This window comes from Juglans regia, chromosome 14 (genome assembly GCF_001411555.2).
Source record: "Juglans regia cultivar Chandler chromosome 14, Walnut 2.0, whole genome shotgun sequence".
Lineage (NCBI taxonomy): Eukaryota > Viridiplantae > Streptophyta > Magnoliopsida > Fagales > Juglandaceae > Juglans > Juglans regia.
In genome coordinates this window covers 22723115-22748446 of record NC_049914.1, presented here as the reverse complement: position 1 = coordinate 22748446, position 25332 = coordinate 22723115, and the positions used below count along the sequence as shown (strand labels likewise).

At 37.0% G+C, this 25332-nt stretch overlaps 2 protein-coding genes across 2 annotated transcripts in view; one reads left to right on the top strand and one right to left on the bottom strand.

The window, feature by feature from the left end:
* The window catches only part of LOC109000672 (AP-2 complex subunit alpha-1-like), a 30054-nt gene extending 26838 nt beyond the window's left edge, over positions 1 to 3216 (top strand). Inside the window, exons 22-27 of the mRNA XM_018977629.2 lie at positions 59 to 145; positions 236 to 361; positions 1875 to 1955; positions 2052 to 2123; positions 2448 to 2527; positions 2611 to 3216. Coding sequence (XP_018833174.1) covers positions 59 to 145; positions 236 to 361; positions 1875 to 1955; positions 2052 to 2123; positions 2448 to 2527; positions 2611 to 2761 — 597 coding nt within the window. The 3' untranslated portion in view covers positions 2762 to 3216. The remainder of the gene's footprint in view (positions 1 to 58; positions 146 to 235; positions 362 to 1874; positions 1956 to 2051; positions 2124 to 2447; positions 2528 to 2610) is intronic.
* Positions 3217 to 3623: 407 nt separating this feature from the next.
* Positions 3624 to 12518, bottom strand: LOC109000673 (DDT domain-containing protein PTM). Its single transcript, XM_018977630.2, has 10 exons — positions 12451 to 12518; positions 11386 to 12283; positions 10059 to 10763; positions 8524 to 9775; positions 7149 to 7437; positions 6832 to 6956; positions 6226 to 6692; positions 6095 to 6123; positions 5363 to 5848; positions 3624 to 5224 (listed from the first exon to the last, which is right to left on the bottom strand). Exons 2-10 carry the CDS (start codon positions 12186 to 12188, stop codon positions 4227 to 4229), a joined length of 5154 nt encoding a protein of 1717 aa, XP_018833175.1. The 5' UTR covers positions 12189 to 12283; positions 12451 to 12518; the 3' UTR covers positions 3624 to 4226.
* Positions 12519 to 25332: the final 12814 nt, after the last annotated feature.

Here is a 25332-nt window from a genome sequence, read left to right as displayed (position 1 = left end):
TTCTTATTTGTTAATGCCCTTCACATTTGTTTGCACTTTTATCATTTTGTGTTTATAGGTGCAATGCCCTCTTGAAGTTGTGAATCTCCGCCCTAGTAGGGACGTGGCAGTTCTTGATTTCTCCTACAAGTTTGGTAACAATATGGTACTTCTTACACATGCCATTTTGAGTTTTTTTTGCCAACAATGAAACACAAAGCTTGGTGATATTGTTGACTTATTTTTCTTGTGATAGGTCAATGCCAAGCTTCGCCTTCCTGCTGTCTTGAATAAATTTCTTCATCCTATATCAGTTTCTGCTGACGAGTTTTTCCCTCAATGGAGATCACTTTCAGGACCACCTTTGAAGCTCCAAGAAGTGGTATGTAAAATTTGCCCTCTTTGGAGTTATAGTAAAATGTTATTTCAACGAAAAGTTCATTCTTTGTTATCATGTTCTTCTTATATGCTCATTACTCTTTTGCCTTATACAATGGTTGGAGTTCTCTATTAGTATCAAATTTGAATTGATGGTGATGAGATGTTAGGTATTGTCACCACAACCTTCATGTGAGGTGGGACAATTGACTCATCATCTCATTGCAGGGAAAGGGTGAAAATTTCTTAAGTACAAGCTATACACTAGTGTGATGCGCAGGAAATTATTAAGTTTTTAATTCTTTTATATTCCCCTACCTCTCTCATGGGAAATTAAGAAGTTTTTAATTCTATTATATTTCCCTACCCCTCTCATAGGAAATTATTAAGTTTTTAATTATATTATATTCCCCTATCTCTCTCATATTCATGAGAAATAAATTTGTATACACTGGGAGACAACTTCAAATGCTGGGCTTGGCATTGGAGTCTCAGCATCCGCATCTTTTTGCACACAAAATATGGCCACCAACACCACCAATATTATCACAAAGAGTTTCATCTCTTAAGAGGGAAACCGGTTTGGAACCTTTTACAACCACCCGATTAGGTAGGTTTTCAAGAAGAAGCTACGGTGTTGTTTGGAGTAGTATCAATGACTTCAAAGATGACAATCATCTGTTCCTCTCCGAGATGACAACAAAACCAAAAATGAAACCTTAAATAGAAGATCTAGATCTGCAAGAAATGAGAGGAAGTGTAATAGACTTCCAATTAAACCTGGAAACTGAACAACCTGGAAATTGAACAGTGTTTAAGGAAATATATTAATTCTGAGATGGTCATCTAATTGTTTTAATAATCTTTAATAACCTGAAAGCCGAATAGTTTTTAGAACCTTGAATTCAATGGTTTGAAGGTAAAATTGAACTTCAGAAAATAAAAGGTTGTAATTGACAAGAAGACGGCTAATAAAGTGGTTAATAAAGAGTGGAAGTTGACAGGAAGTACAATAGATGAGTAATAAAGTGGTAATAAAGGGTGGAATAGTAAATGTGTATGTATTATAATGAGGGAATAATAAAATAATTAAAAGTAAAATTAGAATAGACAAATGATGAGGTGGCGCAATATTTTGCAAACAGGATGCTTCAGCTTTTATATGTTGTAATAGATTTACAATTATCCCATTTATTCTTGTGATCAGATGTTGCGGAATATTTCTCACCTGGGGACATACAAGAGAAAACCCTTGGGCTATGCCTATTCCTCTGTTAGTATTAATAAAATCTCTTTTACCTATAAAAAAACCACTCACCCTAATATGCCTTCTTCTCACTGTTTAAGAATAAAAGTGAAAAAACTTCAACATATGGGAATCAAATTATTGTCGGTATCCAGTGTTGTTCTTTTTGTGTATATGCAAATCCCAGGTAGCAGTATCGTCTCTGTTCTTTAGCTACTGCGTTCATCATATTGACAATTAGCATACTCATGTTTTCATGTCAACTGTGCAGGTTAGAGGCGTAAGACCAATGCCTCTCCTGGACATGGCAAATTTATTCAACAGTTTTCGGTTGATGGTATCTCCAGGACTTGTAAGTAGCTCTTAAAAGAAAAGAGAAAAATGTTGAATTTTTCTTGCATCTCAGTCAGTTGTATGGAGCTTTTCATCGGTTATTTCTCTGTTATAGGACCCAAATCCTAACAATCTTGTTGCAAGCACGACATATTATTCAGAAAGTACGATGGCCATGCTCTGCTTGGTAAGCAATATCCATCCAGTTTCAGCACTTAACTTTTTACATTTTTATTAACGATTCTTATCTAGTCCATAAGACTTCAAGTGAATTGAAGCTGTCTGATCAATATTTGGAGAAATAAAGTTAAAGAATATCCGTTCATACAATGCACAAGTGGAATAAATAATGAGAGACATACTTTTTTTTGCAAGTACTTTCTTAATATTCCATGCGGATAAAGCGAATGTTTGTGATGTTTAGTTTAATATAGCTTGTACCTTTGTTGTTTGGAGTAGGTTTTCTTTTTCACCTTTGTTGTTTGAATGCCTTTTCTTTTCTGATGAGCAGGTTCGAATTGAAACTGATCCCGCAGACAGAACCCAGTTGCGTATGACAGTTGCTTCAGGGGACCCAACATTGACATTTGAGTATGTGTTTCTATTTCCTGGTCATGCGCCGCTAACCCGAGTTTTTATACCCTAGGTGAATTTTTCTGATCGCTAATGTGCAGGTTGAAGGAGTTCATCAAAGAACAATTAGTTAGTATTCCTACAGCATCGCGTGCTCCAATGCCAGCAACACCTGCACCTCCAATACCTCAACCAACGAGTCCAGCAGCAGCACTAACGGATCCTGGAGCCATGCTGGCTGGTTTACTGTAACAAAGGTGAAGGGTGAGTGAAGCGTGACAGTTTGTTCATTATACACTTGTAAACCTGATTTATACAGCTGAGCCACCCATATGTGCCTCAAGCTATGTGGTGGATGAAGAAATCAAAATGCAAGGGCTGGCGGAATGGTGAGCTAATTTAGTAATCGGCTGAGTGGGATTTCCATGGGGGCGGTCTCGGGATTTTGAGATTCTTTCTGTGCAAAAAAAATTGTGCCTTGGTGAGGTTTTTCTCTTTTTGGGGTGAGGGTTCTTTATTATTATTATTATTCTTGATTTTTTTTCCCCTTCCCTGTAACACTGGATTGGTTTCTGTAGCATAATATTTTGCCTCATGTAAGATAGTTTGCATGAATTAGAACCAGTTGTAATAGTTTTTGCATTTGTTTGTTAATCCATAGTAATATTCTTAATAAGAGCAATTATTATTGGACGGCACAACAGTGCAGATGTTATTTTCCATTTTTACTTTTCCCTGTTGTTTTCCAACACCGCAAGAGATTATTAATACAGAGATGAGACCTCTTCCTGCACCAACTACCAACTGCCTCATCAGGATAAAAAGAAAAGCCCCGAAGGGTCTCAGTTAGGTTGTTGGAGATTCCCTATAGCATCAAATCATAATTTGGAAGGAAAAATGGTTCTTATTAGACTTGAAAATATGAATTTGAAGTCCAAGCTTTATGTGGTAGAAAGAAATTGAACCTTTTAAGGTTTCTTTGGTGCAAACAGTTACATGCGAGAGAGAGAGAGAGGACTACAGAGGGCTAAATCCTACCCATGAGCATCCAGTTACATTTACTCGGCCAATCACATCACACCGTCCTAAAAAATGTTATTTTACAATAATAAAACTACAAGCCTATTGCCCATAAGTTCGCTACTTTCCGACCAAACCAATGCTCAAGTAATTCGAAGTTATTGACCCAAACTGATTGCAAAATTTTATATATAAATATATATATAAATAAATCTATGATTTATACAAGCAATTCAATGAGACAAGCACAAAAAAAGGCCTGCTTATCTTCCAAGATAATTGGAATACTTCTGTAGTTTGTAAAATGATGCAACTCCCCGTAATTGGTTAGGGAACAAATTAACCATTTTAAATAGTAATTTGCGACCTCCTATCATGATCAAACCCACCAATCCTACATTCAAATAGCCAGTCTTCCAAACTTACCAATGAGAAACTGGATCATCAAAAAAAAGAGCAGTTGTCAGGAAGCAGTAGGAACTGCTAAGGCCATTGAAACATCGGCCATGGCATTAACAAAATTTCTCCAAGGTTAAACAAGAATGGAGACCGAACTTTCCCATTCTCATCTTTCCCATCATCAATATTGCCAAATGCGGTTCAGTACGCAACTATCTCACCTGAGAGATCTCCCTTCGAAATTGACTAGCTAAGAGCAGACTATAAAACCAAAATCTTGAAAGAACAACTAGATTAGCTACCGCCACTCACGGCAATTTCCACACCTCCAACTGCCTTCCCCAGATGATAATTCCACCCAAGGTGAGCAGTTTCTGTGTATCTGTAACCCACAAATCTCACAAGAAACATCAGGGGCTGGTTCTGTATGCAAACACTTCTGACAATGCACCATATTAACAATAGGGTTTGCAGAATTTTCAGGTTCTGAATGATTACTTAAAGTATCCGCCATTCTATACTGTTCAGGGACTTCGTCTTGTGAAATTCTATCAGAGGGATTTTCCAAGCACCCTGACCAATTCCCAGCCGTATCAACTCCATCAAATTGGCCAACGTCGTCAGACTCCAGCAACTCTGTAACAGTGAAGTAGGTTTGTGGTTCAAATTCCATATCTTCATAATTAAAACCTTGATAGTCTAACATCATCTCACTTTCAACATCCCACTCTGCTTGAGGAGACGATGCTCTCTGTGTAGGTTTCAAGCTATTGACTTCAAGGTGTGTGGATAATTCAGCATGAGAAAGATTACTTCCAGATAAGCCATCTACATCCCCCTCACGCTTCACATGCCTCCTGACTGGAAGTTTTTGCGGCCCTGGCCCAGAAGCAGTATTCCATTCATCCACTCCTGGATCATGCTGTGTAATTAACTCAACTCTGGAAAGAGAGAAAAGAAGGGGATCATATTCTTGTTTTGACGTTTCCGCCATGGGAAACGATGGAGTCCCAGGTTCACACTCTACAAATTCTCGTCCCGAAACTTCCCCCGTGAGAAATACCGATTTTGCAGGTTCACACTCAAATTCAGAAATCATTCCCGAATCAGAGTCTCCTCTTACATGCCCTTGCTTCATATCCCTTGAGCGTGTCTTCTTGCCCTCGGGCAGATTGTCTTTAAGGTCCACGTAAGGACACAATGGTGACCTTATCCTACGACACTTGCAACACTTGAAGCCTGTTACATCGAAAATTTTTGACTCTTCAAGTTCAACAGCTTCAGCATGGTACCATTCTGCCAGGGAGCATAAACATGATGCGTCAAAAAATAACCCAAAAAAAAAAAAAAACCACCCACCCACACAGAGAAAGAAAGATGTAAAGTAGGTATTTTAAGTGAACAGCATGAAGCTCACAATCAGGAGTAACTTACTTTGGCAAATTTCACAGCAAATATACATAAGATCAGACCTATATGGCTTATGGCACAAGTGACAAACAGGTTCCAACCGATGGACATCCAAACTGCCCTTCAAAAGAATATTTTTAAGCCTGAAATCAATGCCAGTGTCTTCAGAGTTTTTCTTCTTCCATATAACACCCCAAGAACACGTCCGGCGGCGGCTTTTATTTGCCAAACTAGAATTAGAAGCAGTGTGCTTCAACTCAGAACTAGTGTGCTGAGTTCTGACAGATGCTAATGATTGATTACTACATGCTTGCCTTCTGCCCTTAGTGGCTGCAGTCAAATTAGGACAATCTCGCCTTTGCAATGCCGGGGGAGTGATCGGAGATTCATTACTGATTTCTTTCTGAGCAAAATCCTTTGCATGGTAACAGTGCTTGCATGTAATCAAGAACTCTACTTCCTCATTCATGCACATTGTTGAAATCATGGTACAGCCTTCATGACAATAACCTGACCACAATAAGGCACAAGTTACAATCATTGCTCAACAAATCATCTAAAAAAAAGTTTGCAAGATTTTGAACAGGAAAGATAAGGGCAAAATTTACAAGGTAATTTTATGTATATTCGTCAGATGCACTCGTAAAATTTGATGAGTTAAATATTATCCTATCAGATTCAAAGAGGCAAAAATTCATTTTAAAAATTTGACATAAAACATTCTGGATGGGAGACATTATGGCTCAGTTAAAGCACCTTGGCATGCACCGCACTTGACCGCATTCCTGAAAGTCACATCAGGGAAAAGTTAATCAGCTTGGACTAAATTGGTGCAGATTAGAGAATAAAAAAATTGTAAAAATTAAAACAATGTATAAAATAATTACCCAATTAAAACATCCAGCTGACACGAGGAACAAGAGCACACGTCCAATTTATCTCTCTTGCAAATAAGATAGAAAAATATATCTCGACGGGAAGCTTTCAAGCGCCTTCTTTGTAACTTGATTGATAAATCCAAGGGCTCCTCACCAGAGAGCAAGGGTACTTTATCAGAACTTTCTTCATACTCTTTGATCAAGTATAAAGGAATGCGAGATTCAGAAAACCAATACTTGTCTTTTCCATCTTGACTTTGCTCAATCTCAATGATATTCTTCATGACACGTGAAGGAAGATGCTTTTGGTTCCGAAAAGCAACTGCATATCTGATCTTGTTTTCCACGATTGTTTTAGCACAAATGGCAGCATTTCTGAAAGCAGAAGCTTCTGTATCTAGTACCTTTCCATCCTGAAGGTTCTGCTCAGGCCGAAGAAAATCACTCCATCTCAAATGAAAGTCCAAGTATCTGACCTGAAGCGAATTCCAATTTTCTACTCAAAAAGTCGCAAACTTATAAAGATAATTCAACATTGCATAAGACCTATAGAATTTGCTAAATCAAGAGAAAGGTTGGCAGAGATAGCAACAAAAAAATAAGATAAGAACAAACCTGAAATGCAAGCTGTGATGCATTCTTACTCATTTCAACAGCAGCTCTCCAAACCAACCGCCTGCTTCTTCGAGGAATCTCAGAACTATCAGCATAATCAATGCCAGAAATCTTTCTCCAACCACCTAAGGAGCCAGAATATGATTTACACTCTTTCCCTTAATTTCATAAATGAAACAACATATGAATTAAAGATGCTTATTATAATAATGGAGCATTTACTATATGGTGTTATAATGATTAAAAAATTGCTTAGAATGAGGGAATTACCAAAGGATTATCTTTCAGGAAGGGAAGAGCTAAGGAGTGCTAGTTACCTTGGCGAGCTGCTTTTTTGACCACCAAGCGTGGCAAAATTGCTTTCTGAAATATAAGCTTCGATAGCTTCCCACCTTGCCACCAGACAAAACTTTGGTCAGGGCAACCATCAGCTGTCACTTCAGAGGCAGCAGACTGTTTTCTGCTTCTCCTTCCACTAAGTCCACGTTTCTGTGTTGTTGCAACAGTGCATGTTGCATTTTGAACCATAGAAGAGTCAACTAACGAACCATCCACCAGTTTAACCCAGTCCCCAGAAAGAGCAATGATGCTAATGTGTTCCTCAAGCTGCAAATAAAGACAGATTACGAACCAAACTATAGATGCCACATGCAGAAACACGCCTATAAAGACATTTATCAGGTAAGATTTCACAAAAAGTACAAAGAGGCACTGTGTAGTGCCCCCCGGATTATGGAGGATGGTGAATGGGATTTCACATTGCTTACAAGAGAGAAGGCATTGCAATCTATAATGATTCCAAGGGGCTCTAACTGTAAGACTAGTCTATTTTTTTATATGATCATTTTACTGGAATTTTTTGTTACACATGCTCGAGAGGTGTGGACTTGGAGCGAGATGGTATTTTTTTATCAAAATTTGCATCTCCACTGTATGTTTCTCTATCTTGGTGAATGGTACCCCAATGGGTTTCTTTGGAAGTTCGAGGGGTTTGAGGCAAGGTGATCCCCTATCTCCATTACTCTTTGTTTTCATAATGAAAGTTTATAGTAAAATGATCGCAAGTCTTGTGGAAGGTGGATTTTTATCTGGATTTGTCGTGGGGGATGCAAGAATCGACAAACTTGAGATGACTCACCTCTTATTTTCAGATGATACTCTTGTCTTTTGTGGGGCTAGTCATAATCATATTCAAGCCTTGCATGCTCTTTTACTTTGCTTTGAAGCGGCTTCGGGTTTGAAAGTGAATCTTGTCAAGTCAGAATTAGTTCCAGTTGGAAATGTCCAAGTGTTTTGAGCTTGGCCAATATTTTGAGATGCAAAGTCTCCACCTTACATATGGATGGAGAGGAATGGTCGGAGTTTTGAGGATCATTAACGGATAATGGACGAGATTAAAACTTTTTTTCTGCATACATTATTCCATTGGTCAATTGTAATAGACTTTAATGGCATGAACGTACATAATTTTCTTGTATCTTTAGACAGTCATGCATAGGTGTGGTTCTTATATATGTCCCATGTACTTGGCTTCGCCTAATTTTAATAAAATTCCTATTTACTAACAAAAAAAAACATGCATATTCATTTAGACAAGAAAAGTTGTGTTACCATGCCAAACAGGCCCACCCAAAACTATATAGGCCAACTAGACTATAAATCAAAAGTAAATCAAAAAGCAAAAGAACTTACTTCAAGTAACAGAGTCTTTATTGCACGGCAAGTTGAAGCATGCTCTACTTGTTTATGCCATTGCTTTCTGTAACTAGCACTCTGAAAGGGACCAACTATCAGACCATGTAAACTCTCCTCCATGTATAAAATGTACGTTGCGATGCTGGCAAGACTCCTTTCTCCACTATTAACGGGACGAAGGCCCGCAAGGATCTTCATAGCACCTTTTGTGGCACTCAAGCAAGCATGGTTTAACATGCATCCCCTCTTGCTTGAAATAGAGGCCTTACAAGAAAGACACCAACCACACCTCTCCCTTGGAACCTCCACAAGCTTCTTTTCAGAACTTGGCCAGAAGAAACGAGAGGCTGTTAATGAGAATGCTTTTGCCTGTAAAAAATTGTTGGTAGATGCAACCTTCCTCGAGTTTTCCAAAGCATGACCCTCGGAAACCCGAGTTTCCTCTGATGAAAGAACAGCTAGTTTAGCAGAAGCAGACGCAGCAAACTCTCCATGCATGTAATTATTGATGTATGCTTGAGGTTTATGGAAAGACCCCAAGTATAAAAAGTCAACAACTGAATTGTTGTCACTCTTTCCAGAACTTGCTTGATTACCTTCTTCGCTTTGAGAGACCAAATTCATAGGAAAACACATACCATTCACATACCTAGTACAACTTCCATTGTTGTTTCTGGAGGTGCATGTAGTAAGGTCTACTGCATCTGATCTGTCAACCGAACTTTGGTGGGTTAAGTCAGATGGATTGGCTCGATGTCTTTCTGAACCATTAGAAATTTCAGACTTCATTTTCATCCTCTCAGTTAGGTTCATATCCATAAGTGTGCATTCCTGTTGCATTCTATCACCACCACCATGAGATTCAGAAAGTCCAATCCGGGTAATCTCATCTGAGGAGACCCTGAGACATGATGTTCCCACATTATCTGTGCTGCTTTGGTTTTCATTATACACAACATTCCCTGCCTCAAGCATATTAGGAACTCTCCGTTCTTCCTTGCAAGGAGGGAATAAGAGGGTAGGAAGTTGTGCATTATCCTTTATATGGGCCAAGTTTATACACACTTCATTCATCACTGGAAGAGGTAAGACACTTTCAGGAATAGACCAATGGTGCAAAATTGCCTTACACACCCCCAAGTATAAAGCTGTATGTTGCACGGATGAACAAAGAGCTTGCAGGACCTTTGGAATGTCATTCTGATTGTAATATCTGAAATATGGTTCTGTATCTATAGAATCCCTAAGCCTGCGATAATCAATATTTTTTATCATAAGCCCATGAAAGGGTTGAAGAGAATTTCAAAAAATGTGGAGTCATTCAAAGCAACGCATAAAGATGGAATTGAGATTTTTTTAAAAATAAAGTTTGAGATAAGGTGGGGGACTCGAGAACTAAAGTTAAAAAACCCAGAAATTCGTAAAGCAAGAAAACAATTATGATTCTAATACAAACAAAAAGGTTCAACAAACATTTTGTATAGCATAGCTAACACTAAGGGGGGGCTAAAACAAAGATGTTGAGAACATACACCAGTAGGTGGTCGCAAGCACCCAAGAAGATCCGCTCATACAAATCGATGCCAAATATTTCTGCACCTTTAAGTGATGTTCCAATTGCAATATTCGGTGCAATCTTATTAATAGTGCACTCTGGACAGTACCAGAGCCCTTCTGGTATAAACATTTTCATCACACCTATACACCTTGAATGGTATGCTGATGGGCACCCGTCACAGCAAAGCAAGGTCCCATCCATGCCACAAAGCCGACATTCATCACTATTTCTATCCACATCGACATCAGCAACATCCACATTGTGTTTAGTACCTTTGAAACCTGAATAATTTAAGTTACCCAATGACTTTGTGTTGTGGGTTTCTGCAATAATCTCCATAGCTTCTCTGCCCTTGCAAGCAGAAGTTTTGGAATATCTGGGGTGGACCCTTCTAGGCCCATTTTCGTGAGTGGTTGCTTCTGTGTCATAATCTAATCCGACTTCTGATTCTTCACGCATGTCAATCTCAGCTCTTATCTCAGCTGACTCCAAGACATCATCACACAGTATTTGTAAAACCATTAACTTCCTACCTGCAGGTAGGCAATAATACTCCCCAACTAAAACCTCATCATAAAATCCTCTCCACTTAGGTCCCTTTGTGTGTCCCATAACTGTTAAATAGTGGACCAGGTAAATGGGCCAAGTCAATGTATCGAGCAAGCTCCAATCAATGCACCTGAAAGATAAATGGGGGAGGCAAAAACTGAATTTCTAAGAATGGAAATTAGCAATGGAAGCACATTTCACATGTAGTTTTAATATTAAAATAAAGGTGTACGTGATGATGTTAAAAAAAATCATGTTTATATCATATGATAAGATGGAAGGGTGCGCACAAAAATGGAAATCTCACACAATCACTTAAGATAGACAAGCCAAAATCCTCATCCCAACATCAATTCCAATGGGCAGACCACTAAAACCTCTCTGTTCAATTGCTTGCCAACAGGAAGGTAACAAAACTGTGCATTACCACACAGCTTGATTGAATGGAATAGATGCATCTGGCACAATTTGAATCCAGTATTGTACGGACCCAAATGTAGAAAAAACAAACCTATTGCACCTTCCTTCGCAACCAACTGTAACAGCTTGAAAAATTACTTCTAAGATCCCCTATGGAGAGGAATAACAGTGTGCATAGTCGATTCTACCAAAACATCCTTTGCACGAGAATTCTAACACAACTTCATTAGAATTTAAATTGTAACTTCAAGATACTGGTTTTCTCAGCCAAAGACGTAAAGAGATGAAAACAAGTACATCAAGCATTTTGCTCATGAAAAAAGAATAAGTACCTCAAGCATTTTGAGGCAAGCTCCAAGCCATCCAATGAGAGTGTTTCAAGATGACGCCTCAATGCACGCATCAAAGAAACGTGAACAGCATCCAACAATGTGTTTGGAACACAACAATTAAGCGACCCCACAAAATCATCTAAAGAAAATGGGCTCAAAAACAAGGGGATGCTTAAGGACCGCAAGAAACCATAAACAGAGAAAAGATTGGAAACATACTGCTCCGGCACACCTACAGTTCCTGAAGAAGGTGGCAACTCCGGTGGTGGGATGGGTGGGGTCTCTACATTGAATCCCGAATCACTCGAATCACTCGAGGAATCTTCATAGCCTTCAAGTTCTCCCCCATCATTTTCAATTGCCACCACACCACCCATCTCACTTAATGTGGAAGTATCAATCTTATCCGCTCCATTTGTCAAGCCGTACCCTTCCTTCTCGAATTGGCTCTTACTGTTTGCACTAATTTTCGATAGTAATTCATCTAATTTCTTCTTCCTTCTATTCAAATCAGCGTCGAAGTCACTATCTCCCAAAATAAATCCACGAACCTCGCCGCTATCCAAGTCCTCGCAGTCCCCGTCCTCGTAATCGACCCTATACAATCCCTGGTCGTAATGCGAAACTCTCCCAAGAAAAACCCCACTGCCACGGAATTCCTTCAGCACGTACCGTCCCACCAAAGCCACGGGTCTTCTCTCAAAGGCCTGGTTCTTGGTGTTGGGGCCCAGAGCAATGTTTTCGTCCTCGTTTGGCCTCCGTTTCCTCGGCCTACCCCTCGATCTCGCCACAGGAGGGTCCATTATCCGAACGATTTAGAGCATGAATCGCCTCGGACCTCAAATCCGTATTTTTCACTATTCTTAAAGTGCTGCAAAAGGTAGGGTTTTTGCAGCCCCTACAAACCAAAACAAAAATGAGACCGATCAGTACAAAATTCAATTAATTGGTAATCCCAGAAAAAAGTCGGTTTGGTATTTGAATCAAAGCGAGAAAAAAATATGATGTTCGGATTGATACAATGCAAATTTTGAAACGTATTGTTGGGAGATTAATCGAGAATACCTGATTAGGGTTAAAGAAGATGTCTATGCGGCTATTTGGGGTAGAGAGAACGGGAGAGATAGAGTCGAAGCCCTAAAAGGAGTGAACAACGACCTCTCTTCACTCTTCTAGCGAGTTCTGTGTAATCTTGACTCGGAACCCGCTCACTGAGTCCGAGTTTGAAGTTTGATATCAACCCGTTTGAGTCCTGATGCACTCGGATTTTAATAAGAAAAATTCTATTTATAATCTTAAGTGGAGACTGCGTAATTGCATATGTAATTTTATTGATGAATAGAGATCAAAAAGAACAAACTATTATTTTAAAAAATATATTATTATAATTTTAAAATATTTAAAATATAATTATATAGATTTATATGAGTAGTCTTTATTTAAAAATTATATGTAAACTAACTCTTTTAATAATAACAATAATACACGATCTTTTTACCTATTAAAACATTTAAAGTTGTAATTAAAAATAATGATAAGATGTTGGCATCCTCGTAACGAAACCCATGGGTAATTTATACTATTTGAAACCAAAAAAATAAAAATAAAATGAACAAAATATAATTTATTTAATAGAGAAATTATATTTGTAATTTTAGAGTATGGAATATTTGCGCACTTTTTTAAAATAATGAATAAATCTGAAACCTACTTGAAAAATATATTTTTCTAGTGATGGCCCCACTTTTATTTAAAGAGTATGTGTAGGACATATACACCCAATAATTATAATTTATATATAGTATTACCCTATTTAATAATCTCCACTGCACTAGAATTTGTGAGATGTGTTTTTAGCTTTTGTGTTAAAAAAAAATTGTGAGATGTGTTTTTAATTGTGTTTTGTAAAAGTAGTTTGGAAATTTTGAAATAAAAGTTTTTCGAATTATATGTTGTATTTTGAATTTGTCAAAATAGATTAAAAAAAGTAACATATTATTTGAATATAGATTTTAATATATTTTATTTTGGTTTTTGTAAAAAAAAAAAAATAATTTCTCTTTTATTGACTTTTCATTAAAATTTAGGCAAATGATTAGATAAAAAATTGAAATATTACTTTTTTTTAGATTGAAAAATGTTTGGTTTAAAGTTGAAATTTATTTTTTAAATAAGGAAAATTATTTATATAGTCCTATAACATGTAAGCTTTGTGCATTTCCTTAAGAAAAAATTAGATAAATCTCAAGACTAGAACACATATGAAACAAACTCATTTTTAATGATGGCTCTCACTTTTTTCAAATAGAATACATAAAATTTGTACACTTTAAGACTATTTTTGAATAATGAGTAGGGGTGGACAAAAACTCCAACTACTCCGACTTCGACAAATATTCATTCCGACTCCAATTTTGATATTGGAAGATTCAGAATTTGAAGTTTGAGTTCAAAATTGGACAGGACTCTATGGTATTAACTCCTATTCCGATTAATAATATAGTTCAAGCAAAACTCAAAGTCAACAGAAATGCCAAAAAAAAAAAAAAAGATCTTCCACTTCAGCTGCTTTTTTTTTTTTTTTTCCCTTTCCCTTTGACTTAAAATAAAACATAAGGAACAGTTTCATATAATATATTAAACGAACAATGTGCTGAACGGAAATATAAATAAAAAAAAAAAAAACCCTGCGCTAGTAATACGACTCGGAGAAAGAGCGAGTCGACTCTGAGTTTGTCCCAACCCAAGAAATTTCGAAAATAACCCCAATTTAAAACACGCTTTGACACTTCTGTTTAAAGAAGGTGCATTTAGGTACGTACACAGAACTCAGAAGCACAGGAATTAGACCCAAAATGGCGGGAATATTTTCCCACTTAATGCCATTTTCCCGCCGGTAACTTCGATCTTCAAACTTTTTTATTGGCAACGGCCACATTACAGTTTCTGATTTTATATATATATATATATATATATATATCCAAAATTTTAACCCCAAATGGATGGATGTGATGAGTGGATATTTAGATGCTAATTATTCGAATCATAAGGATTTGTAAAAATTGAGAGTCTATTATTCTCCATATATCTTTTATTTATTTGACAATAATCTTTCCACAAGTAACTCCATCTATATTGGATCGATTGGTTTGAAATCACATATAGATACAATTTAAGATGGTTGGAAACTTGGATGTACAATCTATAACTACCCATGGTACGTAAAATGATTCATTTTAAATTTTGGGTTCAAATGTTAAAAAAACAGTCATGCTAATGTATTGAATTGAATTGAATTGTGTTACATGTCCTTACAATTTTACGTATAATATTTATTTTTTCAATTTTTTTTAATTTTAAATTTAAATTTTCAAATTTCAGAATTTTAATTTTTTTTTTTAAGTACACATAGTATTTTTCAATTGAATTTGATACTCGTTTAATGAAAAAGTTACTAGTTCCATCAATAACACAAAGAGTAATGTCATAATTCAGTGTAATTAAAGTGTACATTCAAAAAAAAAAAACTGCACAAAGAAAGAAAAACACGAAACTCGATTATACATAAAAAAAAAAAAAAAATCAATCTTAAGAAAAATAAACATTTTACTAAATTTACAATCTTTTAAGTTCCCAAGTTCAAATGTTTTTAAGATAGAGCTATATTTAGTTCCTCAAATTCTTCTAGTGTGGGTGCTGTGTTGCAAGATGACAAGGGCTGTATGAACATGACAATGTCTAGAAGGGAGTTTTTTTTTTTTTTTTTTTTAATAAAAAGGATTTCATTCCATTCATTTAAGAGGACATACAATTTTGACTTCAAACAACAAGTCAATTACAAACGTTAGTAGAATCTCAGTATACTATTGTGACTGACATGGTTTTGTCCAGACGGCTTATCTCTAAAGACCGAAGTCTAAGAGATAGCACAACTCTGTTCCCAACAGAGTTCACAGTAACCAAATATAAAACTCCATACCTAACTAGATTGAGTATGGAGAAACCAAACCCCAACATCACCGACTAAGAGGAGGGGGGACAACACCCTTTGGACCTAAGTCCGAAGGGACAAATGTTTTTGGATTTTTTTGTTTTCTTGAAAATAAAGATAATGTATAAATAAATTACATAGAGAAAACATTGTAAAAAGGAAAAAACAGTGCACAAAAAATACCTCGGAAGGGAAAACCGACGGTCGGTCTTGGGAGATCTAGAGTCGCCGATTCGAGAGCTGCCGCGCGTTGCAACGGCAGAGAGCTCCTTGGTGGCGCGTGAGGGCCACGCGCCGACGGGCTTCGGAATTTTCGTCCCGCGCGTGCAGGCTACACTCCACTCCGGTTGGGGCCATGTTCGGTGGACGTGTAGATCAGCGGCTGAGCAACCTCCTGGTGGGGCGCGTGTTGGCTATAGGGACCCCGAAGACCACGAACGGCGATTCTCCAATTATTTGGCCTGAAAAACGAAAAAGAAAAAAATAAAATACAAAGGAAAATCAGAGAAGTAGAGGGAAAGAGTGAAGGGGGAAGGAGCCGAAGCTCCCAGCCCCTCTAGCCGGTCTGAATGCGCTGGGTTTAGAGAGAAAGTTGCGGTCTGGGTAAGGGAGCTCCCCTCCTCTCTCTTTCTTTAAACGATCGCCAAATAAATAATATTAGATATGGAGTTGGGTGTGCATGAGGTGGAGGATATAGAAGCGCTTGTTATTCTAAGGGATTTGCAATTAATTTCTCACCTAGGTATTTCTCACTTGATTATATAGGATGACTCACTTGATGTAATGGAGGCTATTTGCTCAAGGGGGAGGATCTAAACAGGTGCAATCTTTTAATTCATGAGGTGAAGAAGGTGTTGTTCAGTTTTATTTATTTTGAGGTTCTTCATGTTGGTAGACATGGCAATGAGCTTGCACGTCTTCTAACTCGACAAGCATGGTTTGTGGATGACACTTTGCAGTGGTGGAATAAACCTCTAGATTTTATTCGAAGTAGTCTTGCGGTGGATGTAGCGGCTCTTTTCTGATAGTTGTTGTTTATTAATTGGTTGTTAATGTGCCTATGATGGTGTATTATGTATTGAACTATGTTTCTATGCATGAATGCATAAGCTTTTTATTCTAAAAAAAAAATTACCAATGCATACAATAACACAAATAATTTTATTTGCAGTCATACGAAATTAATTGTATAGTTTTGCCTTCTTTATGTCCTATTTTTTCAAATTAATTAAAATTAAAACACGGAAAACAAATATGAAGTTAAGTTTCTTCTTCACGTTTTCTTTTAAACTTATAAGAAATTTTAAAATTTAGAAAAAAAACTGTCTCAAAACTTCAAAGAAAATTAAAAATCCTTTAGGATCATGCCTGCTTCGCCCGTCTACTCTCGAATAAATTACTCACTCAACGTTGTCCTCCCCTTCCTTCCTAAAAATGTTGGTTTGGCATTTAAGCATCCTCAAATAAAAAGTTCTTCATAGGGTTGGGCGGTGGGTTTCCATAATCTGATCCACCCAACCTATAGGGATAATGGGCCTCAGTCAAGCGGGCAGATTTCCTAAAAAAAATAAAACAAACGGGAGGAGGGTGGGTTGGGCTTTAGTCTGCTCGTTTGATTGTGTGTGTGGAAAAAAAAACCCTAATCCTGACCCACTTTCTTTAGTCCCAATCACCCATCATTTTTTTCTCCTCCCCAAGTCTCAACTACTAATTTGTCATCTTCATCTTATTCTTCTTCGGCCTCTATTCGTCTTCTCTTTTTCTACTTCTCTACTTATCATGTTCTTCTTCTTCTCTCCTCCGTCTATCTTCTTCTTCTCTGCCTGTAGATTGAGGACATAGACGTGCTACCCGTCCACCAGCAAAGGGATGGAGTCTTGAAGGGGACAGGAGTGGGGGCGGGTGAGGGTGTTATCCAGCCATTGAGAGTGGATAGCAGCTCTAATTCTTCACGTGTTCTCTATTTTAGGAAATCATGAATAACACATTTTGTATAACAAATATCAATCCACAATATTTGAAGCTATTTGACTTTTATAGAAAATCATGAATAATATCAATCCCATATTTTTGAAGTTGTAACCTCCTATAGTGTCCTATTTTCCATGAAATGAAAAATATATCATTTAAAAATCCTTCAAAGGTGACTTACTTTTATAAACCCTAGACCTTAACATAATACCCAAGCTCAATGCTTCTTAAGCCCATATTCTAAAAAACAAAGATGCTTAAGTACTAGTGTGCACCTAAGTAAAGGTTTATTTTTATCCAATTTTGAGCGTAAAGAACCTTATATATGTCCATAAAACCTCTTTCCCTCTGCTTTCTTCCTCACATCTCTTATTCTCCTATTTTTCTTTTCTTTCAGTCGATGCCCCATTTTTCTTTTTTATTCAATTATGAGTTCCTTATTTTTTTAGATAAGTTGTTTTAGTTAGTACAAAATTGAACTTGGGTTGTATGCAAACAATTGTTTTTTTTTTCAAATAAATAATATGCAAACAACCTCTCCCCTTTTATGGTGAAGCAAACATGTATTTGTAGCAATTATGAAGGAAAAGTTGCCTTGCTAGTCCTGGGCCAAATGCATTTGAACTTCCTCTCCCCTTTATGGTGAAGCAAAAGTTGTCTTGCTAGCGATTAAAGAAGCCTTGGTGCTCAAGGCTCACTCTATTGTTCTAGAAGGTGACTCCCTACTGGTTCACAATGCTCTCATAGATCTCTCTGTTAAACTCAACTGGTCCATCCTCACCATTATAAAAGATTGCAAAAATCATCTCAAGCTTATCAAAGATTGGAAATCTGTTCATGTCCCCCGAAGTGCCAATCAAAAGGCACATGAGCTCGCTCAAAAGGTTGCTAACTCACTCATGTGTAATAGCATCACCTAAGATTCTGTCACTCACGACTCTATGTATTGGACCCATACGAGGTTTGATCTCCCTTAGCTTTTCTATACTATCTATATTAGGCTCTTTGTTCTTTTTAATATATTGTTTATTTGAGAGAATAAAAAAAGTAGTATGCAAACAACGGTCTAAGTGATTTTTTAATTTTCCTTGTTCACATGGTTGAGTTGGATGGTGACTTAAGTCTCATCTCTAACTCTTAAAGTGAGAGAAAATATGGTATTTTAGATAGAGAAAGTTTGTTGGGAGTCCAGTGGGGTGGTAACGGCTTTTTGGAGGGAAACTTCTACTGAAAATCGATGGCAATGACGGAAGGAGATACTAAGGAGCTGGAGGATATGTGGGAGAACCTAAGGCTGATGGAGGAGGAGAGCTCAATGATTGAGCTAGGCGGGATGGAAGAAAGGATGCGAGAGAAGGGGGGAAAAGTCTGGTTGGCAAAGTATGGCTTAAGCATATGATAGGGAAGGAAATAATGGAATCCACAATGGCAAGTGTGGAGGGTGAGCAAACCAGCGAAGTTTCAGCAGATCGGAAACAATGTCTTCATCATTTATTTCTTAACCCATGCAAATAAGGCGCGAGCCATGGAGGGAAGCACATGGTTATTTGATAACCACTTGTTTACCCTCAAACTATTTGATGGATTGGCTCAATCATAGACTATGGCCTTTGAGACATAAGTGTTATGGGTACAAATGCATGACATGCCTCTGGGTGCATGAGCAAGGAATGTGGAATGAAGATTGTGAGCTTAGTGGGAAGAGTTTTGGAGATGGATGTCCCTGAGAATGGAATTGGATAGGGTAGATCTTTGAGGGTAAGAATTAAGATCCCACTACTGCAAGCAATAGCACGAGGTCGATTGATAGCAATGAAGGAAAGAAGGTATGGGTGAAATTTCAATATGAAAAATTGCCTCATTTATGTTTTGATTGTGGTTGGTTAATTCATGGGGGATCTGGTTGTAGTAAAGGGGGTGAGAAGAAGGAGGAGAGGTCCCAGTTTGGGTCGTGGTTGCGAGCTGAGAAAATGGTTAAGGGTGGGCTATCAAAGAAAGTCCCGATATAGGAAAGGAAAATTGAGAAGCATTATAAGAGTGAAGGGGATGGGGGAAAATGGAGTAGAGAGAGTAAGGATGTTGGAGAGATGGAGGAGGAAGGGAAGACAACTAGCGTAAGAGGGAAGGGGAAAAATGTAGGTGGTGAGCAATTAGAGGGGGTGGGTGATGGTAGGAATAAGTAGACATAAGGGGAGGGTGCTAATATTGTTCCAGATAGCTGCTTGGGGTTATAAAACAGGGCAAGGAAGTTGGTGATTCTGCAGTGACACATATTGTAGGGTTTACAGGGAAGGGAAAGGTTGTGAGAGTGAGGGTGGAGGAGGAAATAAAGAGTGTGGGGAGCGATCAAAAGAAGGAGGCAGGAACAGGGGAGAAAATGGGGCATATGAATGAAAATGGAAAATGGAGGCAAGAGAGAAAGGCTTACAACCAAATGCTTTGACCCCAAAACTTTTTTAAAAAGGGTGCAAAATGAGGGGGGTGTGAGAACAAAAGGCCTGAAAAAATCAAAGTATGAGAGGGGAAAGGGAGGTGAGGTGTGGTGTGGATGAAAATCAAGGATTGGTAGAGGCTGTGAGGCAGCCCTGCCAGGAGCCATGAAAACTCTAAGTTGGAACTGTCAGAGGCTTGACAACCCCTGTACAGTTCAAGCCCTTTACTTATTAGTAAGGGAGAAGCAGCTAGATATTGTTTTCTCGATGGAAACAAGGTTAAAAGTTAGTATAGATACTGTGTTACTAAGGAGATTGGGTTTTGAAGTGTGTGTTGGGGTGGATTCCAGGGGACAAAGTGGAGATTTGTTACTAATGTGGAGAAAGGAAGAGATGGCAAAGTTGGTTAATTTTTCACAAAGGCATATCAATGTGTTGATTGATGAGGGTTGGGAAAGGTAAATATGGTTATTGACAAGATTCTATAGGAAACCATATTCCAATAATAGAATGGAGTCATGAAAGTTGCTGTCTTCTTTTGAGCTTGAGGTTAATAAGGGTTTGTGCATGGTAGATAACTTCAACGAGATTGTTTGTCAAAATGAGAAACAAGGGGAGAGAAACATAAAGGATGATCGAATGGATAATTTTAAAAGGGTATTGGAATAAGGCAGTTTGACAAATCTTGATTGGGTGGGCAATAAGTATACATGGTGCAATGGACACGAGGATAGTACATTTATTAGAGAAATGTTAGATCGTGCAGTGGCAAACCACACCTGGTTGAATATGTATGCTGAGGTAAAAATGGAGGTCATGGTGGCTTTGTGTTTTGACCATTGTCCTTTGTTGACTAACTGTTAGAAGGAAAACATAAGAGAGGAATAGAAATGGTAGACAATTTAAATACGATATTAGCTGAGATTTGGTTGAGGGGTGCAAATGAGTGATAAAAGAGGAATGGAAAAGAGAGAGGAGGCAGGTGAGGCCATAGGAAAAAATATAATCAATGCTGGTAAGGTGCTAGGGGTTATAAGCCACTGGAGTAGAAATGTAATAAGGGAGGGGAACAACTTATTAAAGAAAAAACAAACCAGTTGAAGATGTTGCAAGAGGCAGAGGGGTTATGTCGAATGGAGGAAATAAAGGAAAAGAGCAGGGAACTTGAGGTAATGCTTGAACAAGAAAACCTGATGTGGAAGGTAAGAAAAAAAAAACACTGGCTTAAGCAGGGAGATAGGAATACTAGGTATTTTCATGCTTGTTCAAACTAGAGGAAGAGAAATAATGCTATAGAGAGTCCAAGATGCTTAAGGGAGATGGGTGAATGCGAAAGAGCAACTAGAAGAGGTTTCCAAGGACTATTTTTCTGGGATTTAAACTTCATCAAACTTGACACCTGAGCAAGTTGAAAAGTATGTCAAGGAGGTATAATTGAAAATAAGGGAAGAGATGAAGAGGAAACTGGAAAAAGCCTTTTTATCTAAGGAAGTAGAGAAAGCCTTAAAGCAAATGTATTCCCTCAAATCACCTGGTTCAGATGGTTTTGGAGTGGATTTCTATAAAAATCACTGGGAGTTGGTGGGGAAGGAAACCTGTGAGGCAATGTTGGAGTTTCTGAATGGGGGAGGGTTGTGTAAGAAGATTAACCATACTTTTTTGGCTTTAATTCCAAAAGTAAATACCCCAAAATCTGTAAAGGCATTCAGGCCCATAAGCCTCTGTAACATGTTGTATAAGTTGATCTCTAAATCAAAGTGCCTTTTTCTGGAAGGCTAATATTTGATAATATAATGATAGTCTATGAATTACTGCATTTGATGAAGACAAAACAAAAGGGTAGGACTGGGAGTATGGCTATCAAACTTGACATGACTAAGGCTTATAATAGGGTGGAATGAGTTTTTCTAAAGGCTATGCTGTTAAGGATTGGTTTTGGTGAAAATATGACTAGGCTGATAATGGACTGTGTAAGTTCTGTTAGTTACTGAGTTTTAGTCAATGGTTAACCTGTCAGAGTTTTTAATCCATCTAGAGGGCTTAGGCAAGGGGATCCTTTGTCCCCTTATCTTTTTCTGATTTGTGTTGAGGGCTTGAGCTAATTGCTAAATAAAGCTAAGTTAGGAAGGATGATCAAAGAAGTTTCATTGGCTAAAGGTGGCACAAAAATCAACCACCTAATGTTTGCAAGCGATTGTGTTGTTTTTTGTAGATCTCAGGTGGAGGAGTGGAGAAGGATTCATGGAATCTTGAGTGTTTATGATGCCTAAGAAGCTGTGTGTGGAGTTGGAGGCAATAATGACCAGAGTTTGGTGGAGACAAGGTAAAAAAAAAAAGGGTATTCATTGGTGGAGTTGGGATAAACTGGGTGAATCAAAAGTAGTGGGAGGCCTCAAGTTTAGAGATATGGAGAATTTTAATAAAGCTATGCTAGATAAACAAGGGTGGAGGCTGATGCAGATGGAGAATTCACCAATGGCTAGAATCTATAAAGAGAAGTGTCTAAAAAATATCAAATACATTGAGGCAAAGCTAGGAAACATGTCATCCTACATTTGGAAAAGTTTGTGGTCAGTGAAAGAAGTGGTGAAGAATTGGGAAAGGTGGAGAGTGGGAAATGGCAAGGATATAAGAATCTTGGGATATAAATGGTTGCATGTGCCTACTTCTTATTTAGTTTAGTCCCTAGTAAAGATTCTGAGATCTGATGCTAAAATATGTGAACTGATTGATGAAGAGATGAAGAGATGAAAAAGTGAAAAATTGACCTGATCAGGGAGATTTTAGTAAGGAAGAGATAGACATCATATGCACTATACCTATTAGTCGAACTGGTGCAGCAGATAAGCAAATATGGGGCTGGTCTAAAGATGGAAAGTACTCAGTGATGAGTGCTTACCATGTTGAATACCAATGAAGAAGAGAGAAGGGAGGGGAAGCTTCAACATTAGGTGATGGTAATGAAATGTGGAAGAAGTTATGGTCTCTAAATATGTCGCGGGAGAGGGGGGGTGTAAGCATCTAGTATGGAAGGTTTTGAATAATATCCTACCTACAAGATTGAATTTGAGAAGAAAAAAGGTACTTGAGGACTCAAAGTGTCCAATTTGTCTTCAGAAGGAGGAAACAACTGCTCATGCTCTCTGGAATTTTTCTGCTTTTTCTAATGTGTGGGTAATGAAGGGGAGTCCGGTACAAAAATGGAATTCGAATATGGAAGATTTTGAAGATCTGTTGTTGAAGTTGATCAGAGAGCTATCAAAAGAAGATATTAAAAAAGTGGTGGCCATTATGCACTTAATAAGGGGGAGAATAAATTCTTTGGTGTTTGAAAATAAGTTCTCAAGTCTTGATAGAATTGTTAAAAATGATATTATTTGTCTATGTGACTTTCAAGAAATTAATAAAGAGGAGTTGTCTGCAGGGAGTAGGGAAGAACAAGTAAAGCAAATGAAGAGATGGAAAAAGCTTGAAGAAAACTGCTTGAAGGTGAATTTTGATGTTGCCATGGATTTAAAAGCTCAAAAAATGAAAATTGGTGTGGTGATAAGGGATCACAGATAGGATGTCTTAGCATCTTTGTGTGCATAGAAAATGTATGTAAATTCTCCTTTTGTGGCTGAGTGTAATGCTCTTTAGAGGGCTTTGGATTTCTATAGGGAATTGAGGTTCTATAAAGTATGCTTTGAAGGAGATGCAAAAGGGGTGGTGGATGTTGTGAATGCTTTATCTGATGATGAGTCATGGAATGGGCAATTGGTGGGAGATTTGCAGAATAAATTTTAGACTTGCTGAGGATGGAGATTGCAGTTTATACATAAAGAAGGCAATGAGATTGCGCGTAGTTTAGCCGAACTTGGTTTGTTCTTTAATAATGAAACAATTTGGATGGAATGTGTTCCACCAGATAGCATACATAAAATTGTATATAACAAATATTGTAACCAATTGATTTCATAATGAAATGATACAAGAGGTTTTATTCGAAACAAAAAAAAAAAAAAAAAAATAGATGGTGACTTGTTTGATCTTTAGAGCATCAAATAGTGACCCCAAAATGTATATCCTTGAAATTGAATATTGCTTATTGATTAATTAGATGGAGTTTGGACATACAGATTTTTTGTAGGTTGTTTGGTTAAATTAATTTTGTGCTGGAAATATTATAGTTTTACTAGAAAAAGGAGGAGAAATAATAAGAAAACAACTAGAACGCCTAGAAACTAGACCATTAAATTATATCTTTGGTAAAATGATGGAATAACCACCGGTATGCTGATAATTAGCATGTAGGAAGTGGCAGAACCGCGTTAAGGGTATGAGGGCCAAGGCCCTCTCAATAAGTTTTGAAAATTTAATATATTTCCTAAATTTTATTGATAATCATATGAATATAGAAAGGCCCCCATAAAAGAAATTTATAATTCTCATACACTCTTCAAAATCTTATAGAATTCCAATATATATAGAAATATCTTTCTCCAATTTTTTTCCTATAGCCTCAATTTTTTTTATAATTTCTATATATTATATATTCTCAAGGATGTGGCTCCACTAAAATTAAATTAAAATTATGTTTGGAAGAAATAATAAACTTATTAATACGGATCTCATAGTTTTTTTTACTTTATAATATTAAGCTTCTTAATATGAGATCGAAAGTAAAAGTACAAAAAAAATCATTTAAGGTTGATGATCTATATGAGAAATAGCTAAGAGGTTTTATCCTCTAGACTTTATTGAGTAAGGAAAAAACTATTTAAGGTATCGATCGTAGCATTATATGCTTAATGTGAAGCGAAAATATATAGATTTTATATGAAACTTGATAAACTAACTTATAAACTAGAATAAAATATGACGATCTAAAATATCACTAGATAGTTTTTACGAATAAAACAAATTCTAACTATTTCATTACAAAAGTAATAGTGGATATATATTATTCCATGAAATATTATCGACAGAAATCTGAAACATATATTATGTTTTATAATTTTATTTCTACATGCATGTAGCATATTATGATTTCACGAAAAATCATAAAAACATAACTATATATAAAATTAGATATTATTTTTATTTTGCATAAACATGTCACAATGTAGAAAAGTTGGCCTTCCCTTATAAAAATTACTGATTCCTCCACTGCATGCAGTAACCAATAGTACTACAAAAATATACTTTCAATGGCAAGTACTAGGCATGCATGCAAATAGACACTACAACACAGTGTAAGGATTATCAGTGTTAATTAGGGTCGGTTTGGATTTAAAAATGAGATGAGATGGTTTTAGATTAAAGTTGAATAAATATTGTTAGAATATTATTTTTAATATTATTATTGTTTTGGGATTTGGAAATGTTAAATTGTTTATTATATTTTGTGTATTAATTTAAAAAATTTGTAATGATGAGATAAGATAAAATGAAACACTTTTTAAATCTAAACAGGACCTTAGTCTTTGAAATTCATCCCACACAAGCATCAAAAGAGCTATGGATCAGTGTGTCTTTCTCTTTGATCTCTCTCGACTAGGCTAGACTTTCCTT